Source organism: Oncorhynchus masou, chromosome 23, assembly GCF_036934945.1.
Source record: "Oncorhynchus masou masou isolate Uvic2021 chromosome 23, UVic_Omas_1.1, whole genome shotgun sequence".
In the NCBI taxonomy this organism is placed as follows: Eukaryota; Metazoa; Chordata; class Actinopteri; order Salmoniformes; family Salmonidae; genus Oncorhynchus; species Oncorhynchus masou.
Window position 1 is genome coordinate 29,566,339 of NC_088234.1, and position 17,688 is coordinate 29,584,026.

General features: G+C 44.1%; 1 protein-coding gene across 4 annotated transcripts in view; it reads left to right on the plus strand.

Annotated features, from left to right (window-relative positions):
• LOC135510718 (EH domain-binding protein 1-like protein 1) overlaps nt 1-16,885 on the plus strand; it is a 73,407-nt gene extending 56,522 nt beyond the window's left edge. For 2 of the 4 annotated variants that reach the window (XM_064931866.1, XM_064931867.1), the window contains 12 exons: nt 2,267-3,319; nt 4,723-4,813; nt 5,311-5,477; nt 5,632-5,680; nt 6,480-7,001; nt 11,482-11,533; nt 11,930-11,976; nt 12,210-12,321; nt 12,426-12,525; nt 12,638-12,711; nt 14,122-14,236; nt 14,942-16,885. In XM_064931866.1, coding sequence (XP_064787938.1) covers nt 2,267-3,319; nt 4,723-4,813; nt 5,311-5,477; nt 5,632-5,680; nt 6,480-7,001; nt 11,482-11,533; nt 11,930-11,976; nt 12,210-12,321; nt 12,426-12,525; nt 12,638-12,711; nt 14,122-14,236; nt 14,942-15,038 — 2,479 coding nt within the window. In that variant the 3' untranslated portion in view covers nt 15,039-16,885. Of the gene's footprint in view, nt 1-72; nt 1,465-2,266; nt 3,320-4,722; nt 4,814-5,310; nt 5,478-5,631; nt 5,681-6,479; nt 7,002-11,481; nt 11,534-11,929; nt 11,977-12,209; nt 12,322-12,425; nt 12,526-12,637; nt 12,712-14,121; nt 14,237-14,941 lie in introns of all 4 variants that reach the window. The other 2 variants (XM_064931865.1, XM_064931868.1) reach the window with 2 other exon arrangements.
• Nucleotides 16,886-17,688: the final 803 nt, after the last annotated feature.

Below are 17,688 nucleotides of genomic sequence, written 5' to 3' on the forward strand. Positions count from 1 at the left end.
AGAAGTTAGGCCTGGAATGGAATCTAATTCTATAGCAAGACCTGAGTCATGACTGTATTTTTTTTCTTTAAGCCCCCAACACACAATCACAGAAGAAGCCTCCGGCCCTACCTCACAACCTACTGCAGACAAGTTGCTGGTAGAGGACAAGTCTGAAGAATATATAGTACCCATACCAGATAAACCCTCTGATGATCAGACTGTCACCCCAGTCACCTCAGTTGAAACACAATCAGAAGTTGCCCCCCCTCAGAGAGGCAGAAAGAAAAAAAGATCCCTTCCACGAGAGTCTCAACAAAAAGCAGATGGCCAAGGAAGTGTGGCTACCCAGGATGTCGCTGCACAGGTAACAACTAAACTGGTCGCTCCTCATCGTGTGAAGAAAAAAGAGGGAAGTCCTCCAGAAACTCAACAGGAAGCTGATGATCAAGGGATTGTATTTAATGTAGTCCCTTCACAGCCTCTAAGGAGAAAAGACAGCCTCAGTCCAGAGCGAAAACAAAAATCTGAGAATGTGTCTGCACAGAAGCCCATTGATGAAGTCACTTCCTGCTGTCCGAAGAGAAAAGACAATAATCTTCTAACAGAACCTCTAGAGAAAGCTGATGGTCAGAAGGGTTTCGCTGCCCAGGCAGCTCCTCAGGTGGTCCCATCACGGCCTGGCAGTAAAAGAGACCGTAGTCTTTCAACAGAGCCCCAACAGAAAGCTGAGGCCCCTGTCCAGGCGCACAAAGAAGTGGTCCCTCCTTGCCGTACTAAGAAAAGAGACCGTAGTCTTCCAGCAGAGTCTCCACACCGACCTTTGAAGAGAAAGGAAAGCTTCACTAAAGACACATCAACACAGGCAACTAGCCTGGTCCCACCTCCACGCCCAAGGAGAACCTCTAGAGCCTCCAGTGCAGAACCTTCAGAGAAACTTGACCAGGGAGCCACTGAACTGATTCTACCACAGCCAACTCAGAAGGCTGATGAGCCAGAGAATTTGATTGCCCAGGCGGTCACCAAGCTGATTCCACCTCAGCGCACAAGGAAAGCGTCTTTCTCTACCGAACATCGACAGAAAGCTGACGATTTAGAGAGTGCTACTGGTCAGGTCACAACTGTTCCCCTAACACCAGATCATGTACCGACAGAGTCATACACAGACTTTGGTGTGAGAGAGACTGCCCCCCTCTTGATCATCAGAAAAATAGCCCCGCCAAGGCGCAGCAAGAAAACAAATTCTCCCCCAGTGGAATCAGGCAAAGCAGAAGATGTGGATGTAGAGGCCCTGAATGCTGCCAACCAGGGGTCTGCAGCACCATCCCAGATAGAGAATCTGATGATAGACTCGATTGAAAAGGTTGAGACTGAGATGCAGTCTAAGAAAGTCACAGAAATGGCCACTGAGCCAGTTGAAGATAAGCCACACCTTGAAGGGGTTGCCGTGAATTTGACAGTAATTTATAGGCCGTTCATTGACAAGTAAGTTAATGTATTTCATATTGCAGTACACCTACTGTAATCTTAAAACGGTATCAAAGCAATTACTGTACAATGACATACCATACAACACCGTAGAATTGACTGTATTATACCGTGAAAATAGTCAATGCTGCCGTAATCGAATGGATGAATGAATGGATGGATGGAGGGAAGAATGAAATTCATTGTAGGGATTGGGGTTTGTATTTCACATGATTTTACTGTAATTACATGGGATTGGTGCGAGCAGGTTGGCTGCTAGGTAATGTGGTTACATATCGCAACATATCAAATAAATATTATGTGTTTTATATCACTTCCACTTCTAGAGGCCTTAACAAAGGCTTCTAAACAGGGCAAAACAGACCAAAAGGACAAGGCAAAATGCTCAACCATTAAAGGTTTAAGACTTGTTGCAACTCCAATCCTGTCCCCTATATATTTTAATTTGATGGGGCACTACTACCACATACCAGTTCAATTGGTACAGCTCTCTCTAACAGGTGCAAAAAATATAGCCTCTTACAAGACATGCCTCAAAAAATGTTAATGAGCCAGAAACAACAATACCATGCACCCACTAGTGGTCAAAAGGTTTTTGGCGCTCCAAAAATACAGTACGGTACTGTATTCTTTGGAATGGAATTACAGTACCATTGAAAATACACCAATTATTTCCCCACCCACAACAATTTCCCACACTGCACCATAATTTACAGTATAACTGCAGTGTCATGCTTCACAGTATTTTACTGTTGATAATACCCCAAATTAGCGCATAAATTACAGTTTTCCATTACAGTGCAGCTCAGAAGGTATCGACAGAGGACACTGCACCAGAAGTAAAGACTGAGGACAAGCAGGAGTACTTACCAGTCCCAAAGCCTCGTGGGAAACGAGACCCGACCCCACCTGTCCATTTAGATGCTACCAGACCAAAGACCTGGCATGCCTCTAGTGGGGATGACAACGATTCTACCAGAGAGAGAGGACGTTCACTTGCAGCCTCAGCCTCTGTGCTGGAACCACCTCGACGCAGCAAAAGGAGCAGTAGTCTTCCTCCCGTACCCCCTGGGTGCCAGCCTGCAGCATCCGGTGAAGTGGTGGTTGCTCCTCTGCGTAGGAGGAGGAGTAGACTAAACATAGAGCAATCAAGCGTGCCTGTTCCAGTTCCCCGCTCGAAAAAACGCCTCAGTTCCTCTTTCTCTGATGGAACTCCTTCAATTGACTCCTCATTCACTAGGCAGACCGATTCCCTTGAGGGCTCATTGTCTCTCTCTCAGGAAGACAAACAAGTCACCAGTCAGGAAGCCACAGAGAGTTCAATATCATTAACCTCAAGCATGGTCTCCGAAGGGAGCTTTGTCACAATTCTTCACTCAGAGGAGATATCACCAGAAGTTATTGTCTGTGAAAAGGGACTGGAGGAGAGTGGGGAGAGCTGGACCTTCACAGATACCGCTATGGTCACTGTGGCTTTCACAGATACTGTAAGTGAGGACATTGAGAGGGGTTCAGAGGCAGAAACTGTCTTTGAGAAGGGACTGGAGGAGAGCATGGAGAGCATGGAGAGCTTGACCTTTACAGATACTGCCATTGCCACTGAGTCCTTCACAGAAACCCCTAAGTTCTTCGCAGACACTGTTAGTGAGGACATTGAGAGGGGATCAGAGGCAGAAGTTCTTGACCAGACCTCTCCAACCACTGCTACACCAGCTGAGGACGACTGGTTACATGTTGCGGGAGCCAAAGAGACAGAGAAGATGGAGATAGAGAGAAAATACATGGGGGTTGAAGAGGTGGACTTTGGCTTTGAGTCAGTAGACGTAGCTGCCGGTGGCTTAGATGAAGAGAGGTACTGTATGTTATGTTGGACACACGTGTAAAAGAGTGGTTGTGTGACGTGTTTACATTTTTGAGTGCATTTACATGTAGGGGAGAGTGGGGTAAGTTTAGACATTTACGATCAGCATCACTCCGTCAAGGGAAATAATGTATTATTTCTAACAAAGATATTTACATATATTTCAGGAAGTTGTGTATCCCTGGAAATAATCAGAATTCATGTAAACATGACCGTTTTGAAACATAGCTTGTCCAAAAAAGTGGTAATATGGCACAACTTACTCCGGGGACGGGGTAAGTTGAGCCGTGGGACGGGGTAAGTTGAGCCGTGGGACGGGGTAGGTTGAGCCGTGGGACGGGGTAAGTTGAGCCGTGGGACAGGGTAAGTTGAGCCGTGGGACGGGGTAAATCAAGCCACCTACGAATGTCTGTACTGAATGAAATATTACCACTACCTTTTTGAAATCATGTCTATCTTTATCTCCCAAACACAATTCAACACAATCAAAAATAGCTTTTTGTCTTTTAATAATTTTAAGCATCTTTTAACACAGGCTTAACACCGAACAAACACTTTGTACTTCAAAAAAACAACAACTTAGAACATAACCAGGCCCTGTTGTTACCTCATACCCCAGTGATAATGCCTTGCATTATGTCTGGGAAGAAAACACTTGCCAATGGCTCAACCATTGGCTCAATTTACCCCAACCATGGCTATTGGCTCAACCATTGGCTCAATTTACCCCAACCATGGCTATTGGCTCAACCATTGGCTCAATTTACCCCAACCATGGCTATTGGCTCAACCATTGGCTCAATCTACCCCAACCATGGCTATTGGCTCAACCATTGGCTCAATTTACCCCAACCATGGCTATTGGCTCAACATACCCCAAGGCAAACATTTTGACTATATTTTCCCATACAGCTTCAAGGATGCACTTTCATACTAGGTTAAGGATCGCATATTGAAGCTTATAGAGACCCCAACTGATCTTTAAAGATCTCCTTTTGGTTTAGATACAAGCGTCATGAAACCTCTAATGCAATAAAGGAGTCTTAGTGGGAATCCTAACTTGCTTTGCACTTTTTCCCATGAGGGTTCTTTCTTCACGTACTCCATGGAATGATGACCTCTTCCTAAATCTTTGGTATAATGATTAGAAACAAGGGTGACTCAACTTACCCCTTTAGCTCAACTTACCACTCTCTCCCCAAGTTGTTTATAATTCTACTACTACTGCTACTATGCTTGCATGAAAATGAACTGTTTGAGAATATGCCATATATTTCATCCATTGCAATTGTTTTAAATGTGTTGCTACTAAACATTTTGAAGAACAAAATCCAGAGCAAAACATTGTTGCTGCGTAGTCAAGTCATATTAAATCCCTGTCTTTCACTTTTTAGGCAGCAGGAGGCAGCAGAGGAGCCAACAACGCCTGAACGCAGACCTGCAAACTCTCAGGAAATGGGTCAAGACAGTGCTGCTTCTCCAGAAGTACGCTATTTATAGTCGTATCAGTTGACCAATCTTCCACCATCCATTTTGTTTCATTATTGACTTATGAAGTGTTTACCCTTATCACCATCATAAATGTTTACCTGTAGCACCATCATAAATGTTGACTCCTTACCACCATCATAAATGTTGACTCCTTACCACCATCATAAATGTTGACTCTTTACCACCATCATAAATGTTGACTCTTTACCACCATCATAAATGTTGACTCTTTACCACCATCATAAATGTTGACTCTTTACCATCATCATAAATGTTGACTCTTTACCATCATCATAAATGTTGACTCTTTACCACCATCATAAATGTTGACTCTTTACCACCATCATAACTGTCAATTTTGTCAATGACAAAACAACACTTTTTTGTAGTTATTGCTTTGTGATACCTCGTCATTTCTATACCATAAAATGAAGTGCCACCTAGATTTACCTCCGAATTGACCTATTATATTTGATGTCGTGTTGTTTTAGGGCCTCATGGCCAGTCCTGGCCTGGTCACTTCCAGCCAATCACTACTGGAGTGGTGTCAGGAGGCCACCAAAGAACACAAGGGGGTCAAGATCACTAACTTCAGCACATCCTGGAGGAACGGCCTGGCCTTCTGTGCCCTTCTACACCACTTCCACCCGGACAGGATGTAGGTACCGTCTGTGGAACGCTTAGACATCAACATAAACAGGCATTAATGTTATGGTTTCTTTAACCTTTGAAAATGACATCATGATCATTTTTTTGTGTTAACTTGTGTCCTGTTCTTGTGTATCGATTTTTTTTCTCTCTTCGCTACTTAGAAACTTTGAGATGCTGGACCCTTATGACATCAAGCGCAACAACAAGAAGGTGATTTCCCACATGTTATTTCGGCATGTGATAATCAGTCAATCAGTATAATGTGCTAACCCATCATTTCCTAGGCCTAGAATTATTATCATGAAGTGTTTAGCATCTGAACATTTTACCAGTGGTGGAAAAAGTACCCAAAAGTAAAGATACCCTAATAGAAAATGAGTCAAGTAAAAGGGAAAGTCACCCAGTGAAATAGTACTTGAGTAAAAGTTTTTGGTTTTAAATATACTTACATTTTTGAGTGTGTTTACTGTAGGGGAGAGTGGGGTGAGTTGAGCCATTTTTTACATTCTGCATTACTCCGTCAAGGGAAATATAATATAATTTCTAACAAAGATATTTACATATATTTCAGGATGTTCAGGATATATCCCTGGAAATAATCAGAATTCATGTAAACATGACAGTCTAAGTCTCAAAAGTAAAAGTATAAATAATTTCTTTTATTAAGCAAACCAGACGGCACGATTTTCTTGTTTTATTATTTTATATAGCCAGGGGCACACTCCAACACTTATGGTTAGTGAGACCGCCAGATCAGAGGCAGTAGGGATGACCAGGAATGTTCTCTTGTAGGTGTGTGAATTGGTAAATGTTTCTGTCCTGAAAATGTATGGAGTAAAAGTACATTATTTTCTTTCGGAATGTAGTGGAGAAAAAAGTAAAAGTTGTCAAAAATAGAAATGGTAAAGTACAGAGACCCCCAAAAAACGACATAAGTAGTAACTTAAAGTATTTTTACTTAAGTACTACTGCATTTTACCCATCCACCCCATCTCCTCATAACCCCCAGGCTTTCGACGGCTTTGCTGAGCTGGGCATTTCTCGGCTGATGGGGCCCTCAGACATGGCCCTCCTGGCCGTGCCTGACCGCCTCATCGTCATGACCTACCTCAACCAGATCCGCACCTACTTCTTGGGCCAGGAGCTTAGCGTGCTGCACATAGAGGCGGACAGCAGCGAGTCCAGCTACGGCGTGGCCGGGGAGAGCAGGGAGGTCCCCGACCCAGAGGCCGCTGCACGCTACTGTCAACGGATCCAAGATGAGACCCTCACAATGAACACCAATGGGGGCGCTGCAGAGAAGGAGGCGTATAGTGACACTAAGGGGGGCACCAATGGGGACGTGGTCCCGCCCCCTAGAACAAAACGGCTACAGGCTGCAGGGGCAGGAGGAGGGGCCCAGGCCCCCGTCGCACCCCCCAGGACACACTTCTTATCTGCCAAGTCTGGGTTCTCCCAGCTAAAGGATGCAGATCTGGTTAAGAAGCGGCGGTCGCAACGCAGGTCAATAGATGAGGCAGACACAACCGAGGTAAGTGGCCTACGATCTCTCTCTTTGTCTAAACTTTCTGCCACTTAATCTGTTATATCTCTCTCTTTCTCTTTCTCTCTCTCTCTCTCTCTCTCTCTCTCTCTCTCTCTCTCAATTCAATTCAATTCAATTCAATGGCTTTATTGTCATGGGAAACGTGTTAACATTGCCGAAGCAAGTGAGGTAGATAATATATAAAGTGAATATATAAAGTGAAATAAACAATAAAAATTAACAGTAGACATCACACATGCAGAAGTTTCAAAACAATAAAGACATTACAAATGTCATATTAAATAAATAAGCATAGATATGGGTTGTATTTACAATGGTGTGTGTTCTTCACTGGTTGCCCTTTTCTCGTGGCAACAGGTCACAAATCTTGCTGCTATGATGGCACACTGGAATTTCACCCAGTAGATATGGGAGTTTTTCCAAATTGGATTTGTTTTCGAATTCTTTGTGGATCTGTGTAATCTGAGGGAAATATGTCTCTCTAATATGGTCATACATTGGGCAGGAGGTTGGGAAGTGCAGCTCAGTTTCCACCTCATTTTGTGGGCAGTGAGCACATAGCCTGTCTTCTCTTGAGAGCCATGTCTGCCTACTGCGGCCTTTCTCAATAGCAAGGCTATGCTCACTGAGTCTGTACATAGTCAAAGCTTTCCTTAATTTTGGGTCAGTCACAGTGGTCAGGTATTCTGCCACTGTGTACTCTCTGTGTAGGGCCAAATAGCATTCTAGTTTGCTCTGTTTTTTTGTTAATTCTTTCCCATGTGTCAAGTAATTATCTTTTTGTTTTCTCATGATTTGGTTGGGTCTAATTGTGCTGCTGTCCTGGGGCTCTGTAGGGTGTGTTTGTGTTTGTGAACAGAGCCCCAGATCATCAGCAAACAACAGACATTTGACTTCGGATTCTAGTAGGGTGAGGCTGGGTGCTGCAGACTTTTCTAGTGCCCGCGCCAATTCGTTGATATATATGTTGAAGAGGGTGGAGCTTAAGCTGCATCCCTGTCTAACCCCATGACCCTGTGTGAAGAAATGTGTGTGTTTTTTGCCAATTTTAACCGCACACTTGTTGTTTGTGTACATAGATTTTATAATGTTGTATGTTTTACCCCCAACACCACTTTCCATCAGTTTGTATAGCAGACCCTCATGCCAAATTGAGTCGAAGGCTTTTTTGAAATGAACAAAGCATGAGAAGACTTTGCCTTTGTTTTGGTTTGTTTGGTTGTCAATTAGGGTGTGCAGGGTGAATACATGGTCTGTTGTATGGTAATTTGGTAAAAAGCCAATTTGACATTTGCTCAGTACATTGTTTTCATTGAGGAAAAGTACGAGTCTGCTGTTAATGATAATGCAGAGGATTTTCCCAAGGTTACTCTTGACGCATGTTCCACAGTAGTTATTGGGGTCAAATTTGTCTCCATTTTTGTGGATTGGGGTGATCAGTCCTTGGTTCCAAATATTGGGGAAGATGTCAGAGCTAAGAATGATGTTAAAGAGTTTTAGTATAGCCAATTGGAATTTGTTGTCTGTATATTTGATCATTTCATTGAGGATACCATCAACACCACAGGCCTTTTTGGGTTGGAGGGTTTTTATTTTGTCCTGTAACTCATTCAATGTAATTGGAGAATTCAGTGGGTTCTGGTAGTCTTTAATAGTTGATTCTAAGATCAGTATTTTATCATGTATATGTTTTTGCTCTTTATTCTTTGTTATAGAGCCAAAAAGATTGGAGAAGTGGTTTACCCATACATCTCCATTTTGGATAGATAATTCTTCGTGTTGTTGTTTGTTTAGTGTTTTCCAATTTTCCCAGAAGTGGTTAGAGTCTATGGATTCTTCAATTACATTGAGCTGATTTCTGACATGCTGTTCCTTCTTTTTCCGTAGTGTATTTCTGTATTGTTTTAGCCTCAGGCCAGTAAGTGTGAGCAGAGCCTGCTGAGCATCTGATACATGCCATTGGCTTGGGCGAGTGTGAGAGTGGGGGTTGGGACTGTTTGCCCGCTCACTACCTGTGTGTATGTGTGGCTTCCATGTTGAGGCCCTCTTTGGGGTGAGTGTGGGAGAGTGGGGGGCGGGGGTCATGGGGTGGGCAGGAGTGGCATAGGTCTGATCTGAGGGGGCCTAAATGGGGTGTGGGCATGGTTGACGTGGGGGGGTGTTGATTGGTTTGGGTGGGGGTGTGGATGTGTCTGGGTGTGCTGTGGTCTGGATGTAATTCCTCTTGGCGTGGGTCCTCTGTGTGTAGGTGCAGGGGGGGGTCCTGCAGGTCTGGGAGGGTGTCTTGCTGGTCTGGGTGGGGTGTCTATTGATCTGTTGCTCCTGTGTGAAGTGTTGAGGATACATTTGAGAGCGATGTACTTTAGAGTTTGGGGAAAGGTGGGCACTGCTGCCTTGTAGAGGTGGACCTGGTCATAGAGGCTGTTCAAGTCCAGGGTGGAGTGGTGGGCCAGGAAAACATTTGGTTTTGAGGCACAGTCACAGGAAATACTTGCGTTTACCCGCTGTATTGTGGCAGGGTGGAAGTCTTTTCGTGGTAGCAGGGTGGAGATAACCACTTGTGCGTTGGGGAAAGTAGAAGAAGCCTTTTCAATCACTCCCTTCAGTGCTGTGGCCACCCTTTCCTGCTGTGCTCTCAGGTCGTTTGTGCCTGTGTGTGTATTATTATGTGGCTGGGTGAGCCTAGTTGGTCCTCAGACAGAAGGTCGAGGGCGCGCTGGGTGTTTGGACACCAGAGTTTAGACACACTGTGTTTGGGAAAAAGTTTTTTTTCTTCTATATATTTCCCATTTGAGTCCATAAGTAGTACAATCTGTGTCTTGTGTTTGTCCTCAGTGGGTGTGGGGGGGTTGTCAGAAGGGCTATCAGGGTGGCTGACAGGGGGTGCTCAGAGGGGGCTGGGCTTGGGGTTCTTCATTTGTCTGTTCTCCTGTGATGTCGACTCTATGGTCAGGGTCTGGTGTGGACTGTTCTGCTGTGGTGTCGAGACTTTTGTCGGGTGCTGAGGTGGGCTGTTCTGCTGGCTTCTCTGTGGGGGTGGCCACCTTTCTAGTGGGTTGTTCTCTGTCACACGCCGTCCCCTCAACCTCTCCTCCATCCCCTCACCCTCTCCTCCATCCCCCTCAACCTCTCCTCCACCAGCAGTCTGATACTCTCCTCTAGTGCTCTGTTCTGCTACTCTTTCTCATGTTGTAGTTGTCTCACCACTGTCCAGAGTGCAGATATGTCTCTGTCCACCTCCAGCTCTCCAGGTCTGGTTAAGGCGCTGTTGTTGTGCTGGACTGTTGTCTGGGTCTGTGCTGACTGAAGTGTAATCACCTGCTGTTCCAGCTCCACCTGCCTTACCTCCAGCTGGGTGAATTTGTCCTTCATTTCAATGAGGGAGTGGTAATCTGTGCTGGGAGGTTGACTCTCCGCTGGGGGTTGCTCGTCTGTGGGGTTACATAATGAAGAGGTCTGGTCTGACCCGCTCGGTGTGGGGGTATCTTTATCAAGGGAGAGCTTCTCCTGCTGGGCTAATTCTTTGATTAGGTGAAAGTCCAGCTGAAACTGTTTGGGGTTACCCTGTACCATTACTGTTCCGGACTTATAGATATTTATATTACCTGACTCAGAGTCCTCGTTATCAAGTATTCTGAGTTTCCACCCCTTGTTAACCCCCCTCTCTTAACAAAGGGGTAGTGTGCTAATATAGCACTGTGCCATGCCAGGGGATGGTTTGTGTGGAAGATAAGGTTGCTGATGTGCCCATTTTTGTAATAGTCAGCAAAAAGTGTCTCTTGATTTTCCATAAGGAATTTCATTTTGTAATATTTTCTTGCCTTATCATTCTTTACATGCACATGGTACTGTATTTGAATTACCTCTGAACAGCGGGAGGGAGCTTCTAAGGCCTCTCCATTTGGTTGGGGTCGACTGTGTGACTCTCCTGCCATTGTTGGGCTAATGGGCTTTGACACCTCTCACTTGACACGTCAGTGCTAGTTGAAGCTGTATCAAGCTTGGCAGAATTATGTTAAAATTCAGTCCTTATAAAGTAATGTTGTGTATTTTTAAAATATAGTTTCAGACTAAACATTACTCACTCAGTTCCAGGTTGGATGGTGTTTTCAGGTTTATGTTGTTTTCCAGAGAATTTGCTGTATAGAGTAATAAATCTTGGTAGTTGTGAACCTTCCAGGTGATTCCGTAATTCCGTCCAAAATCAGGTTGTAGGTTTTAAGTTTTGATTTGAAGTGGGGGTTATGTTGTAGAGGGTAGAATCCAGTATGTGTTCCTGACAAAAAAATCCAAGTTTATCGAACTCCAAATCTATCTTTTTTAAAGAAAATGCTGAAAAATGCAGGAGCTCATCTGATCGTGACCTCTGCTCTGCTTTGCTCTCTCTCTCTCTCCACTATCTGCCACTTAATCTGCTATCTCTCTTTCTCCATCTCTGAGAGTGATTCCTTTGTTGTATTTACAGGTTGCTACAGGTCAGGAAGAGGGTGGAGCTACCAGAAGGAAATCAGAAACAGGTACGTACAGTATATAGATGTTGTATGATGTTATTGGAGTTTACACCCACACAGACTTACTGAGTCTCCATTTTCCCAGGAACTTTGATTGCACAACACCCATCAGAGGTGCAGTGGCTAGGAGAGCGAGAGAGAGAGAGAGAGTACAGACACAAGTCATCACAGTTTTCTTTGCTGTACTTGGCTCATCCACCCCCTGAGCATTGGCATCACTCACTCTAATTACTTTGATGGTTTCCTGTCATTAGGATCAGTCCTTGGCCTATCACACTATGCTAATTGCCATCGCAGTCTAGTTTTCCACTTTAATGCTTGTCTAGTAATTGCTCAGTGGAGCTACTGCATTATGCTCCTATGTATTTCCTTACACTGTGCTTGTGTGTATTTTCCATATAGAATGGGAAGCTGGTGAAGAAGGACGATCGGCTGAGGAGGGGTGCCAGGTCTGTCACTTTCACAAATCCCTGCCTGCTGCTGTCATAAACACTTACGTGCATCAAGGACATACCAATGTTCTGTATATGAAGTGTGTGTGTGTGTGTGTGTGTGTGTGTGTGTGTGTGTGTGTGTGTGTGTGTGTGTGTGTGTGTGTGTGTGTGTGTGTGTGTGTGTGTGTGTGTGTGTGTGTGTGTGTGTGTGTGTGTGTGTGCGCGCGTGCGTGTGTGCATGCGTCCAGGACGCCAGCCAGTATGCTCTGAGTGAGATGAAGGCCCTGGAGACGGAACAGAAGCACATTGACAGCAGGGCAGACATAGTGGAAAGGAGACTACGCCGACTGATGGAGTCAGGTGATGAGGGAGGGAGGGTGAAAGAAAAATACCCTTGAATAAATGTTCAGTATTTTCAAGGCTTCTTCTTTGTAATGATGCCCTCTCTGTCTCCATACATGTAGGTAGTGACAAGATGCAGGAGGAGAAGCTGATTCAGGAGTGGTTCACTCTGGTCAACAAGAAGAACGCCCTCATCAGGAGACAAGACCAACTACAGCTACTGTAAGATCCACCAGCCCCGCCGTGTTCTCCACCGTTACCTTGTGCTTTAAACAACTCTGACATATTATAGATCCGTGACATTGATCTAACCAAAAGTTATTCCGCTTCACAGACAAGAAGAGCAGAACCTGGAAACGAGGTTTGAGATGCTGAACCGAGAACTGAGAGACATGATGGCTATTGAAGGTAAAACTTCAGTACCGATATACTGAGCTACAAGATTCATGGTGCAACTCTTTGGTCATAGTGACATACAATAGACAAAATCTGTCTTAAAGCTCAAATCCTTAATTGAAACAATAACAATGTTTTTCCCCCTCCCCTGTTTTTCTAAAAAGCTAAGGGATGGGGCTGGATAAATGTAACCCCTGTCAAATTCATAGACAGAGCTAATTAAGCAATGACTGACCATACATGAGATCAAATGTATAGTTTTTAACCATGTTTTGAGGCTTTACATTTACGTTGTTTACAAACATTAGAGTAAAACACGCTTATGGGGTTCGACAGTTGAACTAAGCTCACGAGGCATTTGTAAGTTCTATTCTTCAAGAATCAATGGGTATATATATCATCAATTTCTAAGTCCAAAAATGGATGTAGCAGCTAAGGATTCTAGCTTTGAGTCTGCAAAGGAAATCTGAAGTATGGTCGGTAAGCTTTGGGCGTGATTGACTCACGCTAGTTCATCTGTTTGGAAAAGCCAGACCTACCAACTGTGCCAAGTGGTATCTGCCCTCGAGTTGGTTTGAGGAAGTGATCCTTTCTTTCATGTCAAAATGTATCTGAATCCTTTATTTACTCCAGTTTCATCATTAGGTTCTAGATCTTTAAAAAGGTCCTCCCGAGTGGCGCAGTGGTCTAAGGCACTGCAGAGCTTGAGGTGTCAATACAGATCCGTGTTCGATCCCGGGCTATGTCGCAGCCGGCCGCGACCAATAGAGACCCAATGACGCGACGCACAATTGGCCCAGAGTCGTCCGGGTTAGGGGAGGGTTTGCCCGGCTTGGATGTCCTTGTCCCATCGCCCTCTTGCGACTCCTGTGGCGGGCCTGGTGCAGTGCATGCTGACACGGTCGCCAGGTGTACGGTGTTTCCTCCGACACATTGTTGCGGCTGGCTTCCGGGCTAAGTGAGCAGTGTGTCAAGAAGCAGTCCGGCTTGGCAGGGTCGTGTTTCGGAGGACGCATGGCTCTCGAACTTCGCCTCTCTCGAGTCCGCACGGGAGTTGCAGCGATGGGACAAGACTGTAACTACCAATTGGACATCACGAAATGGTAGAGAAAAAGGGGTCAAAAAAATAAATATATATATATATTTCATTGATATTTAAAGAGAAGTTTAAAAGTAAGCTACAGGGGATTCTTGGTATGTTTCACACGCTATTAGAATGTTATTAGAGCAAGGTGAAAGCCAATAGAATAAAAAAGTAGAAAGATCAAGAATCCAAGAAAAAGGTGGTTTTGGAACTAAATTGCACATTGGCAACGCAACAACTCTTTTTCTACTCTGTACCACCCTCAATCCTGTATCACTCTTTCCCTGTCTTCCTCTCCTCCACTCCCACTCTTCCACTCCCTTCTTTCTGTCCTCCAGAGTGGCAGAAGACAGCGGCCCATAAGCACAGGGAGCAGCTGCTACTGCAGGAGCTGGTGTCTCTGGTCAACCTGAGGGACGAGCTGGTCCACGACATGGATGCCAAGGAGAGAGGGTGAGACAGCCATGTCTGTATATTTGGCCCCTCAAGTTTATGAGCAAAAAAAACCAACATTTATTTATTTTCATGGTTGGACATAAAAGACTGTAAAAAAGACCAGGAAATCAGCTGCAAGTTATTTTAATTTTTGCAATCTGTTCCCAAGTATTCCCACAAATAATAGAGAGACACGTGATCATATACAAGTTTCTACGCAAGGTTTGAAATCCTTATGTTTTAGTCAAATATTATATCTGTTTGGGCTTCTTGCGGTCCATTTACAGTCTACAAATGATTTGTAATTAAGTTCTGGTCCCGACCATCCGCTCAAGATAAAATCGTCCCACGGCTGAATCTAATTGATGATCCCTGCCCTATTTAGTGCACTACTTAGAGCCCAAATGGCCCCAGGTCAAAAGTAGTGTACTATATAGGGAATAGGGTGCCAATTGGGACGCAATCCCCTGGCCCAGCTGAGTCACACATGCTGAACACACACAGCAAAACACTTGACACCCTCTACTACACATAAACCACGGGTGTATCCATCTGTTAATACTGTATATGGGGTGACAGTATGTGATGGGGTGAATGAGATATCGGGTGTCTTTGTGAGCTTTGTCTTCCACTGCTACACGGTTGAACCTAAGTCCGATAGAGGGACTATTTGCTATGGGACTACTGTTCTAGCAGGTCTGTCTCCCTGTCCTCTGTGCCTAGGGCTCTGGAGGAGGATGAGAGGCTGGAGAGAGGCCTGGAGCAGAGACGCAGGAAGTACAGCAAGAAGAGCAAGGAGGAGAAGTGTGTGCTGCAGTGAGGCCTGGCGCCGGACACACCTGAACCAGGCAGCCCTGTGGAAGGTCACCTGGGTGCACTTTGGGACTGATGCTGTATGTGTGTGGCTCATGACATCAACACAGCATGGAAGAGATTGAGGACAGTGTTATGTGACTGCACTAAGAGGACGGAAAACGTCCCTCCCCCACACCCCTCCATGATATGACTGAGCCACAATCCAACCTATGACTGGTTATCATCAGTCGCTTTGCTCTTCAGATTGTGTTTTGATTGGATTGAAGTGTTTTTCTTGTCGCGTAATTTTCTATATGGATGCAGAGTTTGTGTGTACCTGTGTTTGTGCGTGCCAATGTGTGCGCTGATGCGTGTCATTGTGAGTGCAATCTATGACTGTATGGGCGTTATTTTGTGTATTAACGTCGGGTCACAAAGACATATCCCTAACTAACCTATCAACAGATAGTTGCCTTACTGTAGAATCTGTTACAGTAGTGTATTGTTTCAATGGTTACGTATAAAAGGTATTTTCCACTGAATGGCATATTATGGATGGGACAGGGCTCCAGTTACTATGTATAACAAAGACCAACTTTAGGCCCATGCAGCAGGTGGATTGATTCACCCGTCTTCACCTACAGTTACATGAAGCTGACAGGAGCGGTCTGTGATTTATTGCCAATTACAATGGAGAGATGGACGGGAAGTACTCAACTTGTGCCAAACAAATATTGCAAAAAAGGATCTTTCTTATTTCTTGCAGTGTGTTGCCTTGCCCTGTGCAGACGGCAGACAGCAAACATCTGTTGTCTTGATTGTTTATCGACGCGGATGTCGAGGAAAAAAGAAAACTGACATTGTCGACAAGGTCTTGGTATTGAAGATGTTAAATGTGTACTTGCAGGGCTCCAACGCTCAACCAGAGTGGGAGATTGTAGGGAGGAAAGGGAAAAGAACTGGAGTCTGTACGGTAGCAAGTTTCGTAACCTACAGCTCGGTGTCTGAAAGAACAAAACCGTTTTAACTTATCCCAAATCATTTATGGTTTTATTTATTGAATAGGTATTCAACAGATACTCTTACAGATCCAGCCTGTCAAATGTGCCTTTTGACCAGACCCAAAGTTTTTTTTTTAAATGACTGGAAGTAGGAACTTTGTTTCAGGTCTGGATATGTTTATGCAGTGAGTTTGAGTTCAGTTACTGTTTTGTGATATTAGCCTTGTAATGTCTTGTTTTCCATTGATTGGGTTTTGTTGTTTTATTAATTCAATGAATTGACGCAGAAGCTGTGGAGTCTGAAAAGGAAATTATCTACAATACTAGAGAACAGCAATATTCAGAACAGAAAACATCAGGCAAATGCATGTTTTGTAGTATTACTATATATAGTCTTATGCACGTGGTTATGACAGAGGATGTAATGTGCAAAAGTGTATGCAGTAAACAATTAACCCTAACATGGTCAAAAAAAATACACTTTACTTTTGCAGAAGATTAAAACACCAGCACATCCTTACTGCAGTATTACTATCATTTGGCCAAGATTGGACCAGAGGTTGATATTGGCTTGACCGCAACACAACAGAGTAAAAACTAGACTCTGTCCTGAGTGATTTTGAGATGCCATTTGACTGAGAGTGAAAAACAAATTGCCGGTGAAGTGTTTGAACTTGTGTTCCAGTCTGTGCCTCCTCTGCCACCCTGTTGTTAGTTACTGTGGTAATGTTTACTATTCCCTGTGTGAGTTTGAGAAATGTGCTTTTGAGTATTCTGAAATAGCTTTTTGGGGAAGTTTTTTTGTTTGTTTTAATGTTACGTACATTTGCACTATTTGTAATGTTTGGAAAATAAAAGCTATTTTGGATGACTCGGAGAAACCACAATATGTCTATTTAATGCAACATTTTTATATGGAAATCATTCATGAATCCTTACACTTCAAGGTGGATACATACAGTCGTGGCCAAAAGTTTTGAGAATGACACAAATATTAATTTCCACAAAGTTTTCTGCTTCAGTGTCTTTAGATATTTTTGTCAGATGTTACTATGGAAGACTGAAGTATAATTACAAGGATTTCATACGTGTCAAAGGTTTTTATTGACAATTACATGAAGTTGATGTAAAGAGTCAATATTTGCAGTGTTGACCCTTCTTTTTCAAGACCTCTGCAATTCACCCTGGCATGCTGTCAATTAACTTCTGGGCCACATCCTGACTGGTGGCAGCCCATTCTTGCATAATCAATGCTTGGAGTTTGTCAGAATTTGTGGGTTTTTGTTTGTCTACCTGCCTCTTGAGGATTGACCACAAGTTTTCAGTGGGATTAGGGTCTGGGGAGTTTCATTGCCATGGACACAAAATGTTGATGTTTTGTTCCCCGAGCCACTTAGTTATCACTTTTGCCTTATGGCAAGGTGTTCCATCATGCTGGAAAAGGCATTGTTCATCACCAAACTGTTCCTGGATGGTTGGGAGAAGTTGCTCTCGGAGGATGTGTTCCATTCTTTATTCATTATTGTGTTCTTCTGCAAAATTGTGAGTGAGCCCACTCCCTTGGCTGAGAAGTAAGCCCACACATGAATGGTCTCAGGATGCTTTAGCTTTAGCATGACACAAGACTGATGGGAGAGCTCACCTTCTCTTCTCCGGACAAGCTTTTTTCCAGGT